The sequence below is a fragment of the Seriola aureovittata genome, chromosome 12 (genome assembly GCF_021018895.1).
Source record: "Seriola aureovittata isolate HTS-2021-v1 ecotype China chromosome 12, ASM2101889v1, whole genome shotgun sequence".
NCBI lineage: Eukaryota > Metazoa > Chordata > Actinopteri > Carangiformes > Carangidae > Seriola > Seriola aureovittata.
In genome coordinates this window covers 26,755,158-26,774,664 of record NC_079375.1, presented here as the reverse complement: position 1 = coordinate 26,774,664, position 19,507 = coordinate 26,755,158, and the positions used below count along the sequence as shown (strand labels likewise).

At 36.9% G+C, this 19,507-nt stretch overlaps 1 protein-coding gene across 6 annotated transcripts; it reads right to left on the bottom strand.

The window, feature by feature from the left end:
• Positions 1 to 7,345: 7,345 nt before the first annotated feature.
• LOC130178948 (M1-specific T cell receptor alpha chain-like) lies at positions 7,346 to 18,151 on the bottom strand. Of its 6 annotated transcripts, none has more exons than XM_056391602.1 (5): positions 18,043 to 18,151; positions 9,657 to 9,860; positions 9,281 to 9,322; positions 9,087 to 9,194; positions 7,346 to 7,670 (listed from the first exon to the last, which is right to left on the bottom strand). In XM_056391602.1, coding segments are annotated over exons 1-5 (453 nt in total). In that variant the 5' UTR covers positions 18,140 to 18,151; the 3' UTR covers positions 7,346 to 7,668. The 6 variants fall into 6 exon arrangements, with proteins under 6 accessions (XP_056247577.1, XP_056247580.1, XP_056247576.1 ...); XM_056391605.1 differs by lacking the exon at positions 18,043 to 18,151 and adding an exon at positions 16,315 to 16,399; XM_056391601.1 differs by lacking the exon at positions 18,043 to 18,151 and adding an exon at positions 15,823 to 15,949.
• Between the last annotated feature and the right edge of the window lie 1,356 nt (positions 18,152 to 19,507).

Sequence of the window (19,507 nt, the reverse complement as noted above, 5' to 3'; positions counted from 1 at the left end):
TGTTGTGTGTTGTGTTGTGTTGTGTTGTTGTGTTGTTGTTGTGTTGTTGTGTGTGTGTTGTTTGTGTTGTGTTGTGTTGTTGTTTGTGTTGTGTTGTGTGTTGTGTTGTGTTGTTGTGTTGTGTTGTTGTGTTGTTGTTTGTTGTGTTGTGTGTGTTGTGTTGTGTGTTGTTGTGTTGTGTTGTGTGTGTTGTTGTGTGTTTGTGTTGTTGTGTTGTGTTGTGTGTGTGTGTTGTGTTGTGTTGTTGTTTGTGTTGTGTTGTTGTGTGTGTTGTGTTGTTGTGTTGTTGTTGTGTTGTTGTTGTGTTGTGTTGTGTGTTTGTGTTGTGTTGTGTTGTTGTGTTGTGTTGTTGTGTTGTTGTTGTGTTGTGTTGTTGTTTGTTGTGTTGTTGTGTTGTGGTGTGTTGTGTTGTGTTGTGTTGTGTTGTGTTGTTGTGTTGTGTTGTGTTGTGTTGTTGTGTTGTTGTGTTGTGTTGTGTTGTTGTGTTGTTGTGTTGTGTTGTTGTGTTGTGTTGTGTTGTGTTGTGTTGTGTTGTTGTGTTGTGTTGTTGTGTTGTGTTGTGTTGTGTTGTGTTGTGTTGTGTGTTGTTGTGTTGTGTTGTTGTGTTGTGTTGTGTTGTGTTGTGTTGTTGTGTTGTGTTGTGTTGTTGTGTTGTGTTGTGTTGTGTTGTGTTGTGTTGTTGTGTTGTGTTGTGTTGTGTTGTGTTGTGTTGTGTTGTTGTTTGTGTTGTGTTGTGTTGTGTTGTTGTGTTGTTTGTGTTGTGTTGTTTTGTGTTGTGTTGTTGTGTTGTGTGTTGTGTTGTGTTGTTGTGTTGTTGTGTTGTGTTGTTGTGTTGTGTTGTTGTGTTGTGTTGTGTTGTGTTGTGTTGTGTTGTTGTGTTGTTGTGTTGTGTTGTGTTGTGTTGTTGTGTTGTGTTGTTGTGTTGTGTTGTGTTGTGTTGTGTTGTGTTGTTGTGTTGTGTTGTGTTGTGTTGTGTTGTTGTGTTGTGTTGTGTTGTGTTGTGTTGTTGTATTGTGTTTGCACCGACACTTTAACACAAATGAAGTTCCTAACGTTAAATAAAGTTATTTAGAGCTGAGTTCTTTGAGGAGCTGGTTTCGTGTCATGCTGAAACAGGACGAAGACAGACACACAGTTGGAAAAGCTCTGGATTGTGATTTAAACCTACGAGGCCCAAACCAGGAGAAACAGATGCTGAACTAAATTAGAGTGAAGGACTGTCCACAAACTTTTGGCCATATAGTATATATTTTTGTTTTAGTTGTAGAACGTGAGTGTAACAGGTTAGAAACCAGCAGCAGATTCATTTCTCTCTTCACTGATGAAACCAGAGCAGGAAGCTCAGGTCCCACTTCCTGTCTGAGATAAAACTAATAATTATCATTGGTCTGGGGGGGGCGCCACAGCAGCTTCTACATCACACAACATGATGGACGTCAAACGCAATGACTCATCAAACTACAGATGAGACCAACTGTTTTCTTTTCATCTGCATTTCCTTCATTAATGACAATAAAGTGTTTTGTTCTCAGTAAACTGAACGATTCAGTTCTTCATTAAAAGACTTTCCTCAACACGCCGCTCACTCACACTGTTGGACCGAAACCGGAGGTTACAGACTTTGACCTGTCGTCCTCACGCAACTGCACATTCACAAGAAAACTAAATCTAAAGTCAAACACCACACTGTTGTTTGTCACAGATTCTGTATCTGTGTGTGACGATATATCTGTACGTATCAGAGGCCGATACAAACACCACCACTGAAGTTCATCTTCCACACATTTAATCTTCAGTTTCATACAAGACATCAGAGCCAGATGTGAATTATCAAGGAGCTGCTGGGATCACAGGATGATGACCATGGACTGAAAGCTCCAACCCTGAAACAGCTCCTCACATCATCAGAGACAATTTCAACTTCTCAGCTGAAGACACGTATTGAGCGACTTTACTGCCACAGTAAGAAATTTATATAACACCCAAAGCATCCTGGGTAAAATGGACAAGGCAACAATACTCTGGAGCATTTGGGGTGCTCTTGTCTGGACGTGGACTTTTAATTGGTACGAAGACTGATGATGCATTTCTAATCAGACGACAGCTTTATCACTTCCTGTTCCCTGGTGCTGAAGTCTCTGGTTTGTTGAATGTGTTCTTGGTTTGATGATATAGTCTGTGACATTTTCAGGTTTTATTCTCCAACATAAAATCAGTCAGTAAATACTCCAGTCCTGACTTCTTGAAGCCATAACGTCTCGGTTGCTAACGAGTGTCTAAATGAGACAGAGAGGTCGTCAGGGACATTAAACATCATCATGTTGAACCTGAAAAACAATCACCTCACCAGTCCACCTTTACAGCCTGGTTAACTCACCAGTCCACCTTTACAGCCTGGTTAACTCACCGGTCCACCTTTACAGCCTGGTTAACTCACCGGTCCACCTTTACAGCCTGGTTAACTCACCGGTCCACCTTTACAGCCTGGTTAACTCATCGGTCCACCTTTACAGCCTCGTTAACTCACCGGTCCACCTTTACAGCCTGGTTAACTCATCAGTCCACCTTTACAGCCTGGTTAACTCATCAGTCCACCTTTACAGTCTGGTTAACTCATCAGTCCACCTTTACAGCCTGGTTAACTCACCAGTCCACCTTTACAGCCTGGTTAACTCATCAGTCCACCTTTACAGCCTGGTTAACTCATCAGTCCACCTTTACAGCCTGGTTAACTCATCAGTCCACCTTTACAGCCTGGTTAACTCACCAGTCCACCTTTACAGCCTCGTTAACTCATCAGTCCACCTTTACAGCCTCGTTAACTCATCAGTCCACCTTTACAGCCTGGTGTTTCTACAAACTGTCTCTAACTTTCAGACGAAAAGCTTCAGTAGACGAGTCGGAGCTGAATCAAACTACAAGCTCAAATTTAGTGATGGAGACGCTGAAGTCATGTGACCATGTTGTTGAAGTCATGTGACCCTGGTGATGAAGTCATGTGACCCTGGTGATGAAGTCATGTGACCATGTTGTTGAAGTCATGTGACCCTGGTGTTGCAGTCATGTGACCATGTTGTTGAACTCATGTGACCCTGGTGTTGCAGTCATGTGACCATGGTGATGGAGTCATGTGACCCTGGTGATGAAGTCATGTGACCCTGGTGATGAAGTCATGTGACCCTGGTGATGAAGTCATGTGACCATGGTGATGGAGTCATGTGACCCTGGTGTTGAAGTCATGTGACCCTGGTGTTGCAGTCATGTGACCCTGGTGTTGCAGTCATGTGACCATGGTGATGGAGTCATGTGACCATGGTGATGGAGTCATGTGACCCTGGTGTAGTTGGTTTATAACATTAGCTTGTTACTTCTGCTGGTTGTATTTAGGCTTCAAACATCATAGATGTTCGTTAGTGAAGATGATCCTGCTGAACTAAACCTCAGGATCAGAAACGGTTTTTATTTTCTCTAATAATCCAAAACACAATGTTGAAATCCCATTGAACCAGAGTGAAGCTAACTTCAGAGTTGGACTACAAACATACTTCATCGCTGCAGCTCTGTATAAACTCAACAAGTAACTTCACTTGTTTCCGTTACACTGACCGTGAACACACCACACACTCTGAACCTGAGGGAGGCTGCAGCAGGGACACACTGGTTTAATGGATGACCTCTGACCTGTAAACCTTACACTGTGTACATGTTGTGTGTGAGTGTGTGTGAGGTCATCTGAGACACAAACATGAAGACACTCATTTCTGATGGGGACAGACTCATTGTGTCAGTGTTTAAACACAGAGGATGTCATTCATCAAAAACATCAATCATGTTGAAATATTAAGATAAACACAGACTCTGGGTCGGTGCCAGTGGAAAACAGGTGGAGTGGAAGTGGGCTGTAATCGTGGCTCACACACACACACACACACACACACACACACACACACACACACACACACACACACACACAGATGTGCGTTCACTCTGTGGGTTTCATTGTTTCCATTCAGTCTGGTTGAGACCTGGAGGTGATGACACACATTCAGAGATCAGAGGATCTGAGCGATCACAACTGAAAACTACAAGTTCAACACGTTTTCTTTCTTCTCATTAAAGTTTTGATCTATTTATTTAAAAACAGAGTTTCATCATCTTTGGTTGTGAGATAAAGGCCGGTGGTAAACGTACATATTGAAAACAACCAAATGAAGCATTTAGCAGTTAAAGAAGTTTAACCGGATCAAACCTTCATCACTGACTTTAGTTGACATGGATACGATGCTCTCTCCAACACAGACTCCATGATTTAGGATCTGCAGAGGAAGGACTGTTGCATCATGTGAGGATCGCTCCGACAGCCGTGATGACCCCGACTCTTATCACTGCGAAGTCACGTTATTGGGCAGCTCCCAGATCAAGCCCCTCCCACTTCCCTAAGTATTCCAGTACTTCATCCAACGGTTAGATAATAAAGCTCGTTAACGAGATAACGAGTTATCTTAAGATAACAGAGCTTGTTTTCTCATTATAATTATTATTAATCAGACGTGCCAGATCAGTCCTCGTCAGCTAACGAGTTGCTAAGGACTGTTGCTAAGGTGTTACTGCCACTTCGTGTATGAGGTTCAGACAAAATCATTTTCTCCTGATAAAATCTCGTTATCTCGGGATAATGAGATTCGTTATCTTGAGATAACGGGATAAAAACTGATTTGCGATTCTGGACTCTCTCAGTTTCTGTACGTAACAATAAGACTACGTGTCGTACAAGCTGCTGACGGACGACCTATGACACGCATCGAAACTGAACTATTCAGCTGCTGCTCAACACGAGATGTCGGCTGGACGTGTCGACACTGGCTGTGATGTTGATTAAGCTCAGACCATCTTTACCCACAACACATTGCAACAGGAAGTGAACCGTGTTCCCACAGTCCTGCTCCGTCCACCTCGACCACAACAACACCACCTGTTCGGTCATTAGTTTTATCTGTAGTGAAAAGACTCGATGCTGCAGCTCAGTGTCACAGTTTGAGTTTCAACTCACAGCAGCTGCATGAAGAAATGTTTCCCAGTTTGTTGTGGAAGAAGTCACCTGGCGTCCTCTGACCTCTGACCTCAACCCGTGACCCACACCTCATCACCATCATCAGTGCTGGACCTCACCACATACTTTTGGCCAAACTGTGTATTTCTGAATCTAATAAGTGAATGTGCTGTTGATTTAAAATGTTCTCACTTTCATTCCTCACAGAGACACTTTCTGATCTCTGCAGCAGAACAAACAGGAAACCGCAGAGACACTGAGTCCTGCTCTGTCTCTTATTAACATGACAGATTATAGATGATAGATTATAGATTAATAGATTATAGTCACAGCTGCTCAGGCTTCAGGACCAAGATGCAACAACTCAACAGCAAATTAATCAATTTAAATACAGCACAAAGAAAAGGTGGTTACACGTTAGTTTGATGTGCAAAGTACAAGGTGCAAAGAAAATAAAATATATGATCATATACATATACATCACATAATAACCAGAGAATGTGCAAACAATGGATGAATAGTTCAAACTTTAACAACTCAACTTCACTCAGTAAATCTACTGCGAATGTGTTGCCATAGTTACTGTCAGGTTTGTTTACAGCAGACCAGCTGTAGGCGACGTGCAGTGATAACAGAACAGATAGAGACTAAACTTTTCTAACAAACAGGAAACATGTTGCCATGGATACAGTGAGTTAAACTGTGGGCTTCAACATGAGCGATATTCTTCAGCTCAAATGTGTCACAAACGTTCACCTGGAGGAACTGATCAGACTTTGGGGGTCAAAGGTCAAAGGTCAGTGTGACCTCACAAAACACTTTTTAGCCACTACTCAAGGCTTCACAGCAATTATGACAAAACCTCAAACTGATGTTTCATATTTTCTATAGTAAGATAAACAGATGTGACATGGAACTAGTCCGAGTGGCGGAGGGATACGACCACGAGGAGCTGGTTCTACTTCGTTCAGCCCATGTTTGTTTCCTTTTTGGAAAATGAATTAAACTGAATGATCTGTTTGAACTTCCTGTTTGTTGGATGTATTTTATCACTGACCACTGACTGAGGAGCTTCTTCTTCTCTGGTTGATAATCAGGTTTATGAAGGTTGATTCACAGCGGTGTGTTCAGGTCTGACTGAATCACGACTCAGGATGTTGATATTTGACGTGTTGTTGAATGATCTGATTGATCTGATTGGTTTTGGAGATCAGTTTGAGAGTTCGGATCGACATGTGAATAAATGTGACCAGTGATATGAGACATGAGGAGCTCTGAGAGGAAACAAGATGGAGACCGCGACCTCCCAGTGACACACTCAACATCTGGGAAGGAGTCACTGATTAATGTGAGTGGTGAATGGAAAACAACAACAACACACACACACACACACACACACACACACACACACACACACACACACACACACACACACACACACACACACACACACACACACACACACACACACACACACACACACACACACACACACACACACACACACACACACACACACACACACACGTTACAGTTTGACTCATTGTGTGGGAAGACAAACGCCTTCATAGAAAACAATGACTGACATCAGAAGTGATCACATGACCCCATCACACAGTGACAGTTAAATGTTGATTTCATTTCATATAATCCGTGTTTTCATACCTGAGACGTTTCTCTCAGCAGAACTTTAATGTGTAAAGTTTCATATTCAAGGTGTTTCTGATTTGACGGCAGCTTCCTGTTTGTTGTTCCAGTGAGATAATGTCTCTGTTTCTCGCTATGAGCGACCAGATCCTACGAGCCGCTCTCATTGGTCTGAAGTGTGTGTGAGTCATTTAGAAAAAGCCGTTGCACCAATCAGGATTGAAGCAACATTTGAGTCAGGAGCTGATGACAGTTACTGTCAGTCAGATCTGATCTAACACTCCCACACATGAATATTTAATGTCATATGGGAAATAATAAAGATTGAAGCCACGTTTCAGGCTTTAAAGCTACAGAACACAATTCTACCTGAGGAGAGTTTCCTTCCATCAGTGTTCGTTCCTTCCTGTTTCAACGTGACAACAGCAGCTTCTCCGCCCACATTATGTTGTTCTCTAACCACGTTTACAACAACGCTCGTGTTTACTTGCTGTTCATGAACAACAGACAAAACATGACATATTTTCTTCTTTGGAGAAATATTATTTAATATATTGTTGTCCAGTTTGTGTCGCGGGGGAGGGGCCACCACCTCACATTTCTACACACTGTATTTAAACTCATGAATAAAACACAACAATGATTCAGTCTGTTGTTGAGTTTTTATTGTGACGTCACAGGAAATGTTACAAGTTTAAGAAGTAAGTTGGTGGAACAGGACGATGACTGTGACATTTACACCAGCAGAAACTCATTCATCTAAAACATCAATCACAATATGAGAAAATAAAAACCTTAAACATCTCAAAACTAATACAAACTACATGCATTAATGTATCACAACAGTATGACGATATTAACAGACGTATGGTGAACAGCTGACATGATATTTATACATGTTATTATAAATGATACAGACGTTTGAGACTCGGACATGAAGCTGAGCAGCGACTCGGTGAAGATCAACTGAATCCTGAAACACAAAACATGGAAAAAATATATTAAATGAATGTTCATTATGGTTCAAGAGACACAAACATCTGCTGACGCCACAAACAGAACATCTGTCTGTAGGTTTCTAACTATGAAGCAAATCGCACGTGAAATCCAGAAAGTCGTGAGTCTGTTTTATGAAGACGTTCGGAGTCGAAGCCAAAAAGTTTCATCAAGAAAAACATGTGAATGAAACCGGAGAAGTTTCAATTGTAAGTTGAAATTTTGATCTAGAGCCGTGAAAGATTTTAATCTAAAGAAAAAATATGTGAAGTTAAAAACAAAAACAGTGACAATAAAAATGGGATGTTTGAGACGAGTCAGGTTTGCTGGATGTTTCAGGTCAAAGGATTTATTAATGATAAACCTGTCTGTGTTTCACTGTGTGGGTATCATTAAAGACAGACCTGATCTGTGTTTCTGCACCTTTAATATTCATGACTGCAAAAACTCAGAGAGTTAAAATTATTATGGCGAACACAAAAGCCAAAGCTGAACCTGCAGCTACTGGATCTACTGGACGTTAACACACAGGTTAGAAGAGGACTGACGTTCACCTTGTCTGGTGGACGATGCTTCACGTGTCCGTCTCCTGGACTGTCAATCATAAATCCTGTCTGTCGGCTAAATGATTTTCATATAGAACTGGTACCGTTCTGGAACTGGTTCATGGTTCAGGTTCTGGAAGGTGGTGGTTTTAGTTCAGTACTGAAACACATTCCCCTTTGACATGTACAGTAGAACTAAAACCAACTAACTTATTCTTTTTATTTGATGACTCCTCACCGCAGGAAGAGCGAACAAACGTTTGGAGGTGAACGATCAAAAACGTGAGAGGTCATTAAACAGTCTGAGGTCACATCTGATGAACCGCGTCTTCACAAACAGACTTTATTCTACTTTGCTTTGTTTTTAAGTTGTTGTTAAGCTGCTGTCAGCCAAACTCAAAACTTCCTGCACATGTTTCACATTAAAAGCCTATTAGAAAAGGGAGGGATTATACCCTTTAAGCGGCTGGAAGGCTTTTAATGTGAAAGATTTGTGCTGGAAGTTTTGAGGATTATCGACAAACGTCTTTACAGAAATAAAAAAAGCAGCAAAGTTGAAGTGGTTTTGGACATGAAGAAGATTTTCATTTATTTATATAAAACAACTTCTAAAGACCGAAACAATAAGACATTAAATTCACTGCAAAACAAGTCAAAGTATCAAACTCTCACATTTAGACTGGAACCATGAGACGGTTGAAGATGATTATTCAAATGAAATCTAAAAAACTTTGCCTTTACTGAAATATGACTGAATTTACTGAGAAATCAGAGGAAATGATAAAGTGTTTAATATAAACTAATATAAGAATCAACAATGTCTGACAGTGATGTGCTTTCGGACTCACATTGACTGATCCACAGCCGCAGAGTCATCAGGAAGTTGAAGATGACGGTCTTGATGAAGAGCAGTCTGAGGCCCAGGACGACCAGCGACACGGTGTTCACCGTCGGACCTGGAAACAACAACATCACCAACATTAAACCACCAAACAAACCGAGCTCTGAACGTTCAGACGCTTCAGTCGGACTCAGTACAAACCTTTCTTCAGTAGCTCGACACAGGCCGGGGGCTGACCGTCCTCTGGAAGAAATCACACACAAGTCATTATTAGTTTTGATGGTGATAATTGTCAGAAGCTGTAAATGTTTTAAAACTCTGACGCTCATTCAAAGACTCATTGACCAGGTCCGTCACATCTTCCACATATTTTTTTATTTAAACCTCATTTAAACGTTTTTTCACACTATTTTCCGTTTAATTTTTCCAGCTGAAAAGAAAAACATCTTTTCTCTTTTCTGTTTCTTCCTCTGGATATTCACACACCTTCAGTTTGTGTTTTTATTTCTGTCAGGTGTTGTCACACAACACTTCATTTCATGATAAAGAAGTTTTGTATTAAATGTCTCACACTTACTTTCAGGACATTTTTCTTCATCTTCACCGTGTGGAAACAAAACCACACTGTTGTACAGAGAGTCTCCTGAGATCCGGACGACCTGCGACCAGTTCAACGAGTCCGTCTTGCTGCTGAGTGCGTTGTATCTGCTGAAGCCGGTTGCCAGGCAGAACGTGGTGTTCTCCTCCGTCAGTCTGTAGTAGGACGGCTCGTAATCCTCCCCTGAAACACACATCAGCTCACATGAACAAACGTTTCCAGTGTAACTGCTCATCCTGCTTTCTGCTCGATTCCTCTGGGAAAAGAAAAAGAAACAAACACAGATGCTAAAACGAGAGATGAGTAATTAAAAGAAAAGTGGCCAGACAAAGAAAAACAAGCAACTCAAACTGCATCAAAATCCACAGAAGAAGACGTCGCTCACGGACACAGTGACTGAAACTCACTCTGCAGCGAGCCGCTGCTGGGAAACTACGCTTCAGTAATCCGCCGCTCAAGTCCAACGTTTGAAATAATCTCAGCATCTTTACAAGCCAAAAGTTCAAATTCTCCATGTTAAAAAAAAACAACTTATTTTTACTTTTTTTTAAATCAGATTTAGTTTTTTCTGAATTTTGTTAAAAAGCTGGTTTTTATCTAGTTCATGTTTTTATATCAAAAATGTCAAAGTTTCAGTATCATGTTCATGAAGGGTGAACTTACCTGTATCTGTATATGTATATATACTTGCTATATTTACCATATACTTTGTAATAGTTCTATATTTGTACTTAATTAATTAATCAATTTTCCTAATTATGTTACTTACTCATATCATTTTACTTTAGCAGTGTATAAGCTTTATTTCTGTATTGATGTAGTTAAGTCTATTGTATGGCAGCCTACACAAAAAGTATAATTATTATAAATTTAAGCATATGTTAAGTGTAATGTTTAATACTATGGAGTAGTTTGTACTGTAACATATACTTATACTCTTACTTATATTCACCATTAGAAACTATGAGCCTGTACTTTTAAAGATGACACGGCTTTAATCATAAAGCTGTTGTAGAAACATTTAAAGTTTTATGGTTGCTAACGCTAACATGTACGCTAACATATATGTGTAGATGTTTTATTAATAACTTACTCAACACAACGACGAGTTTTGATCCTGATCCAAACAGGATTTTGTTGTCGCTGTAATTCACACAACAGATTGTGTAATTACAAAAACGACTCAGCCGAGTAGATGAAATACAGTTTGTAGTATAATGAGTTTTACAGGGTTTTTTAATCATTTAATTTAATTTAATAATTTGTTGATCTCTTGCTTCCACCATGAGTTTAGTTCCAGCACTAAATATGAATTTGTTTACTCCGTTGTCGTGGTGTTGGACAGTTTCTTTCTGGCTGTTGCACATTTTGTTTTTGCTTCATCAAATGAAACTATAATAAGTTGAATATGTAGACAAGTACTATAATGTTAGAAATGCATTTTTCATTATGACAAGTAAATATAAGTTTGTGCATAACTAAGTGTAATTATGTTTTATAAAATTACTTAGATGATGATTATTAATATTGTTATTTTAACAAATCACCTAAAAGCTAACTAAGTGGTGACAGGTGACATCCTTACATTCCTCTTATTAAATAATGAGTTAATAATGGAGTTTAGGTTTCCATGTCTGTGATGTAAAAGCTTATTTTGATATTTAACACAGACTTCCTAACACGTGTATAATTTACATTTGATGAAAAAATGGAGTGAAAAAGAAAATCTCATTCGCATCATTGAGAATTTCATATTGTCTGTTTCAATTCTAGAATATTTATTTTAAATGGTGAAATGCAGTTTAACGTAAAGACGTGTTAATGATACACTTACTGGTCAGTACAGTCACTCTGATTCCAGATCCAAATATCATTTTGAAGTTGTTGTTATTCACACAGGAACTAAAGCAGTTACAGTCCCATCATTCATGCTGATATATACATGTAGCATATACGTCATCTATTTTTAATTAAAGTATAAATGTTTGGCTTTTTGTTTTAGTGTTGTGTTAGTGTAGTATAACACTATATCATACAGAATATCAGGGGCATTAGTTAAATTGATCCAAATTAAATTTAAATTCACGGCAGATTTTTTTTTTACAAACAATACAACAAGATTGATGCCACCTTTATTCTGGTGATGAAAATTGACCATGTCAACATGATATTACTTTATTTGATTGTGTGTTCAGCAAATCTGCTCTGTAGTGCGTCAATTCAAACCTTATTAATAATAAAAATGTGTATATAATATTTGTTAACTCACTTTTTTCTACCTGAAGTTTAGTTCCAGCCCCAAACAAGAGTTTGTTTCCGAGCTGTGTCACACATCGTTGTGTTGTTGGACAATTACCACTTGTTTAAGTTCTGAAGACACAATGAACTTCGATCTGCTACATGAGGAGGATCTTAAATATAAAAACATTAACATCACTTTAGTTTCAAAGCTTTTTTTTTTTTTACGCCTGAAACACGAGACATGAGAAGATATTTGTACTTTAATCAACATGACGAGATGAAGATCAATGACTCTTCTCTCTGGCAGAATTTAGATCATGTTCATTAGTTTAAAAAGAGACAGCTTCAGTTTTAGTGACGCGTCACACGTAATAAATTTACTTTGAAATGTCACAAAAACTATTTTTACACCAACATGTGATATTACATTAAAATATGAATTAAATCTTTACTTAATGATCAAGTCTCACACTCACTTGTCGTGATAATAAGTTTAATTCCAGATCCAAACACAGTCCTGATGTTATTCACACACAGATTTATCTGGTAGCAAAAACACCAGCAACTGACTGAGTGACTGAGTGAGTGAGTTTACAAGTTTCATATTTCTGTTTACACATGTTTAACCAGAGTTGGCTTTTATTCAGTAAAAGCCAAATGTTTTATTTTATCTTTGTAAGTTTAAAAAAGTCAAAATGCAGCGTCTGAAGTAAAACAATCAAAAGACTAATTGGAAAATATATGATTTAATAAAATATATCTAATACTGACTTTGAACAGGAGAAATACATTTTTAAGTGTTTAACTTTTGAAACAACAATTTATAACAACGGTGGTTATTATAAATGTTATTTGAGTAAATACAACATGAACTCACGTGTGGTCACTGAGACTGAGACTCCAGATCCAAACAGCAGTTTGTAGTTGTTTCTATTCACACAGCGAGTTAGCAGCATTCAAAAACTACCACACGTCTCAGTTTACATGTCTTTCATTCATCAAATCTACACATTGTAAACTGACTTAAAGTAACATTCATACGATTATCATATATTGATCTTAAACAGTTTAGTGATCAGATATTTGACGTTTTGGTTTTGTGCAGATAGATGATGGTTTCGGTCGTTTACGTGATGTTTTACCAATCTCTCTTTTTTTTTTTTTTTTACTTATTTCAATAATTTATTTCATATATTATTTATATGTCATTATTATTATTATTCCATCTCATTCTTTTAATGTTTTTAATGTTTTTCATTTTATATCAATGTTTTAACATGTTTTCATGATCATTTTATGTCTTTTCTTTACATATGAAGCTCTTAGTGCAGTTATTTCTTTGTTGGAAAACATTTATTGTATGATGTGGTGCTACTCAAATAAAGTTTATTATTATTATCGTTATTATTATTATTATTATTATTATCAGTATCTAAAATGTAAAATAATATTCACGTGTTGTGGACTTATTCGTTTTTTCATGACTCACGTGTTTGTACGATTAAATGAATTCCAGATCCAAAGGTGATTTTCAAGCCAGCAGCGTTCACACAGTCTGGCGCCGCAGCACAACAAACACTCATTCAATCACTGTTAATGTGCTTCAACACTAACGACTAATGACTGAAGGTTTAACACAGTGTGTTTGATGAATAAGCACAAAGACTTCAGAGAGAGAAAGAGAGAGAGAGTTATTTGAGACACTTTAACTTACTTTTTTCTTCATGTTAAATAAGTTTTATCTATAATATTAATGGTTTATCTGCATATTACTTTACAGAGGCCGCACTGTTTACAAAGAACATGTGTGAATTTTAAATAACACATTGACATTTTACATGTGTAAACTCATTAAGTGTAGGCACATGTAATGTAACACATGTAAAGAATTGCATGTGCAAGAACGTCATAAATGAAAACATGAGTTGTGTGATGTGTATTGTTTCTAATAATAAGAGCTAAGCCTCGGGTAACGTGTAGTTCAGAACAAGACGCATCTTGGAAAAGCAACAAAAGTTCTGGTTTTGTCAGGTAACGTTCTATTGTGATTATGATTGTAGTAATTTCACTAAATGACCTTTTCATTAAGTCATGAAAACGATGATGTTACTCAACTTACGAGCGTGGACCTGTAGTTTGGTCCCATTTCCAAAAGTGAACCTGTATCCCACATTCACACAATCATCGAGTCCAGAACAAAAACCATCTACACTCTGACATGAAATAAGAAGCCTGAGTTTAGTTGTGGCGTTTGGATAAAAAACTTCTTCCTGAACGTGATGTGATGCAGAACTGAATCTGAACACTGGAGATGTGTTGAAGAGATACTGTTGTCTGTCCACAGCTAAAAACGAAACATAACGACACAAACAACAACAACTCTGGCTTTAAAATCACGTTTTATGAAACGTTTTACTCACGTGTTTGAACTCTCAGCTGAACTCCTGAACCAAAAATCATTTTCACGTTGTTACTATTCGCACTCTGCTTGAGACCTCAACAATAACCTGCTGACACCAGCAACCAATACAGGCCAAGCAGCATGTCAGCATATATAATCAAACCAAAATAATACTGTGTTCACTCTGTGCAGCGCAGTAAAACATGTTTTGTACAATATTGTGAAAGATGTTACATTATCTGCCTTTTTACCTCCTAGATTTTATGTCTTGGTATGACCTCTGTTTGTTTTAACTGTATCTGTGAACTGACTCAAACTTCACTGTATTTATGTAAACAGATATTTATCATGTAGGAAACAGAAACAAACACTGTGCGTCAGTATGTTTTGCACATCAAATATGTTACAATTCATGAGTGAGTTTTTCTTCTGTCTGTGATGAAGCTGCATTTATATCAAATATGTTTAAAATGTTTAAAAGTAAAAATTAAAAGTTAAGTTATAAAACAATATCAACAGGGTCTCTGCTTCAAGATAATTCCAGATAAAAAGCATTTTGAGGAGATTTATGAATCTGTGCTGAAAAAGGCAACAGTTGGTTTTCACCTGAACATTTAACTATTTAAACTGATCAGCTGCTTAATGAAGTGAAACTGGACTCACTTGTTTCTACTGAGACACGAATCCCTGATCCGAACAAGATCTTCTGGAGTCCGACTGAGTCACACATCAGAAAGAGCTTTAACAAGAACTGCAGCCTGATCCAAACAAAGGACTCACGCTGTTCTAAACGTCACTGTCTCTATTGTTTATTTGATATTTAAGTCAAGACTGTGTCATAATCTAATATACTGATTTAAATATGTTTATATATTCTAACTGACCACGTTCACAGTTGACCTTAAAGTTTCTGTTACAGCTGTTATTGATTATTATTATTGACTTCTTGACAAAGATATGTGACTGTTACTTTGGTAGCTGCAGTAGAAATCATCACATAGAAATAACCAAGACTGTTTGTTTTTGCATACTGCCGTGTTTATACTAGTTTCAGTAGAAAAATGATCATTGGTAAAACGACGTGTCAATAACTAATCACTGCTCCAACATTCACCACAGATCAACATTCTTTACAATAATGTGAGTGGTGCAGCTGTTGTTGAGTTCCACTATCAATAAAGATCATTTGTGATATTAACTATGTTGTTTTGGACTGTTCAGGTAACAAGAAAACATAACTGGAACAACTACACCATGGAAAGTGTTAACCCGTACGCAGACGATGTGATTTTATACATCACTGCCTAAATGAATAAAAACTATAAAAAGGTGTTCAGGTGACTAATCAGAAATCAGAGTCTATGTATAAATATAAGTATTTTTAAGGGATATTTATTCTGCAGTGATTCAGTAACTTCTCTTTATGCCATTTTTTAGGTTGTCAATAAACAAGTTATTACTGTTTCTTTCAGTTATTTCCTTTTAATGAATGTAAAATCTTACTGTTTTGTATTTTGAGCTCAGTTCCTCGTCCAAAGATCAGCTTTCGAGTTCCGTCATTCACACACTGAGACGCGTCATGACACAAACTCACTGAGCAGCTCAATACAAACATTCAATTTCGGATATTTTTCACGAAATCACCGATTTCCATCTGCTACATGTTTTCAAATGATAGATTTTTACCAATGAATCACTGTTTTACTGGAAATATTAACTGTTGAATCAATTCTGTCAGTTTTCAGTCCAATGGCTTTGAGATTTTTTGGGGACAGAAACAGCCCTGTTCAAACTGAGCAGACTAAATTATTTATTTTCACAATGTAAAACAATAAGTTGATGACAACTTGGTGCCATAATTGTTCTTGGCTCTTCCTTTTCCGTCTTTCATGGTTTGATCAGTTTTATGATGCTCTGTATTTTACTTTAGAAAATTACTACTGACATAAAGTTCTCAGACAAAAAACAGATACGATAAAGTTGTTTCATTCTTACTGGACTGTACGAAGAGTTTAGTTCCTCTCCCAAAGATGAGCTTGCGTGCAGCATCATTCACACTGTACATGTCGTCAGCTCAAAAACCTCTGAGCTTCTGAACTTGTAATATTTTAACTCTAATCAATACAACATCCAATAATGTCCTTAAGATCATAAAGCATTAAAACATGTTCTTTTCCTTGTGATATAATGATTCGTTTTTTTAAAATGGTAATTAGCAAAATTAAGTGATTTCTGATGTTGAACATACACCTGTCCATCTAAATGTAATAAAAGCCTTTTTCCACTAATGTTACATTTAAAATATTAATATATAAAGGCCTTAAATCAATGAAAGGAAACATTTATTAAATTCAAGGAGAAATGTTCTGTTGATTTTGCTGCAAGTTGTGACTGCATTAATGGAAACTGGAGACTATAATCATAATTTAAAACTTGCAACAGAATTAGATTAGTGTTGATTACACTCAATCTCTATAAAGAAATATCACAATATTTGTATTTATAACTTGGAAATTCACCTTTTGTTCAAATTAACTATTGTTGTTATGTGATAAAATGACTTACGGGTGTGAACTGTCAGCTTTGTGCCCGATCCAAAAATCAGCTTGTTGCCACCATAATTCACACAGTGCCACACTTCAGTGCAAATACACTGACGAGCACTGTCTCTTCATTTAAACCCTAAAACCCCTTTAAACTTTTCAAGTGAACTTTAAGGTGAAAAATTAATGTTATTACATAAACTCAGGGATAAAACAATCAACTTTGACCTTTAATAGATCCAAAAGAAGTCCTCAGAGTTACATCTGAGGCTCAGTCTGCTTTTATATTCCTCATTAAAGGTTTAAATTCTGACTAAATGAATGTAACTATGGTTAATCTAAGGGCCCAAAGTCTTTTAAGATGTTACTTATGTAAAAGTACGACACCCTATCCAACACTTTCAAATACTTATTTTCCACAGTGACCTTCATTAGTTATATTAGTAACACACTGAAATGATTAAACAAATTAGACCCAAGAAAATGTAACTGGAAGAACTAGATGATGGAAACGTCAGGACAGTGTTAACTCGTATGCTGACGATGTGATTTTATACATCGCAGCCTAAATTAATAAAATGGTGACCCATCAGGAAATTAGCAACAATAAAAAAATATGAGTCTATGTATAAATGTAAAAATTTTTGATAAATATTTGTCCCGCAGTGACACAGTAGGTTCTTTTAATGCCATTATGCCAATATTATTATTGATTTGTGTTATTCTGAATAAAAAACACGTTTTATATCCAAGAAAGCAGTTTTGTGACAACAACTCAGATAATGTTCAGTTATATATTTGGAAATATTCTTTTTGTAATAAACAGTTTTTACTCACTGTCATAGACGATGAGTTTAATTCCAGATCCAAACTGGAGTTTTTGGGAACCAGTTAGTGACACACAGTTTAGAAAGGCTGAGCAATAACTCAGACGCTTCGTCACAAACTTTAAAGTTTTAGAAAACTTTATAACCTTAAAAAAATATTACATAACACCAGCACTGATGACATTTTTGGAGATCTCAAAGTAAATCATGATGTTTGCATCATGTTTTCCCACAAGATAACAAGATAATAAAGTTGAGGAGAATCTGTCGTTCTCACTGGAGTTTAAAGAACTTATTGGTCAGTTAAAATGTGAAATATGTTTATGTGTATTTTTACTGAAGTTTTTACTCACTGTCGTGGACGATGAGTTTAGTTCCAGATCCAAACTGGATTTTCTGGGAACCAACTCCAGTCACACAGTTCAGGAAGGCTGAGCAATAACTCATCATGAGACTTCATGACAAAAACTGATGCTTTTAAAACATATTTATTTTTTCTCTTTATACATTCTGGTTGTTGTGGACTCTTATCTCATTGGAGGAATTCTTCAATTAATTAACTAATTAAAGGCAGTTATAAAATGGAAGACAGCATTTTACCACCAGAAGTGCTTCTATTTCTATTATTAATGAATCTACAATTAGTTTTTTCATTACTTTATTGATAGTTTTTTCTATAAAAAATAATTATAGTGTCAAAAGCTGAAGGTCAAGGTTATCTGAGACAACAGTAATGACTGAAATTTTCTGTCACTTTTATATAAACTTGTAACTTTAGCACTTCTCATCACAGACATTTACAATTTAACACGTAACATGGCTGTTATTGATATCCACTGCTATAGAATAATTAAACAATATTTATTAATGTTGCTCCAGCCTGTGAAATATTAGTTATTGAGCGTTCACTGATTGATTCTGTTGTTATGTGTTTAATTATCTTACTGATTTGTATTTTCAGCTCAGTTCCTCGTCCAAAGATCAGCTTTCCAGTCCCGTCATTCACACACTGAGACACCTCATGACATAAACTCACTGACCATCTGTGTGTGTCTTTGATTTTCACAATAACTGAAAATTATGAATCAAGAAATAATTACACTGGATAAATGGTTTTAAAACTGTTGATTTTTACTCATGTTTTGAAATGTTACTCAGATTATTTAGTGTTGAATCGTCCTGTCTGGAGACATGTACATTAGAAGGTTTTCACTTCAGTTAGAGTTAAAGGCTAAATTGTTGAATATGTTCAGTATATTTCTATATTAACTGCAGGTTTGTTTGTGTTTATGAATCAGTTGAAAAATAAACAGTTTTTACTCACTGTCGTGGACGATGAGTTTAACTCCAGATCCAAACTGGAGTTTTTCATAACCACTTGTAGTCACACAGTTTAGAAAGGCTGAACAATAACTGAGAGGCTTCTTCACACGTTCACATTCAGATACTTTACAACCAAATTGCATTTTAAACAATAACTTAATCAGAACTTGAAACTTGAAAGTGTAAGAACAGTTTGAAAGTTTAATTAAATTAAGATTAAATAATAAGTTGTTATTTTTCCATGTTGCGTCTGTGGTGTGAAATTAAGATGTTACAAGTAAAGATAAATACAAAATTGAACTCACTGGCTTCAATAATTAATTTGGTTCCTCCTCCAAAGCTGAGTTTTCTGAGTCCGGTGTCAGTCACACAGTGATCGACTATAAACCAAAAACTCGAGCTGCAGTTTTGGACTTTGTTGGATTTTTGTCTTTTTCACAGGTGAGAAGTTCGCTCTCTAATCACAGCTCTCACAGGTTTTTCACAAGTACTTGA

Excerpts from the sequence above, each read along its gene's own strand:
- LOC130178948 (XM_056391600.1), bottom strand. The coding sequence starts at position 10,921 with ATGATTAAAAAACCCTGTAAAACTCATTATACTACAAACTGTATTTCA. Across the intron at positions 9,861-10,770 it reads AAAACTCGTCGTTGTGTTGA|GGGAGGATTACGAGCCGTCC; the intron begins GTAAGTTATTAA and ends TGTGTGTTTCAG. Across the intron at positions 9,323-9,656 it reads TGAAGAAAAATGTCCTGAAA|AGGACGGTCAGCCCCCGGCC; the intron begins GTAAGTGTGAGA and ends GATTTCTTCCAG.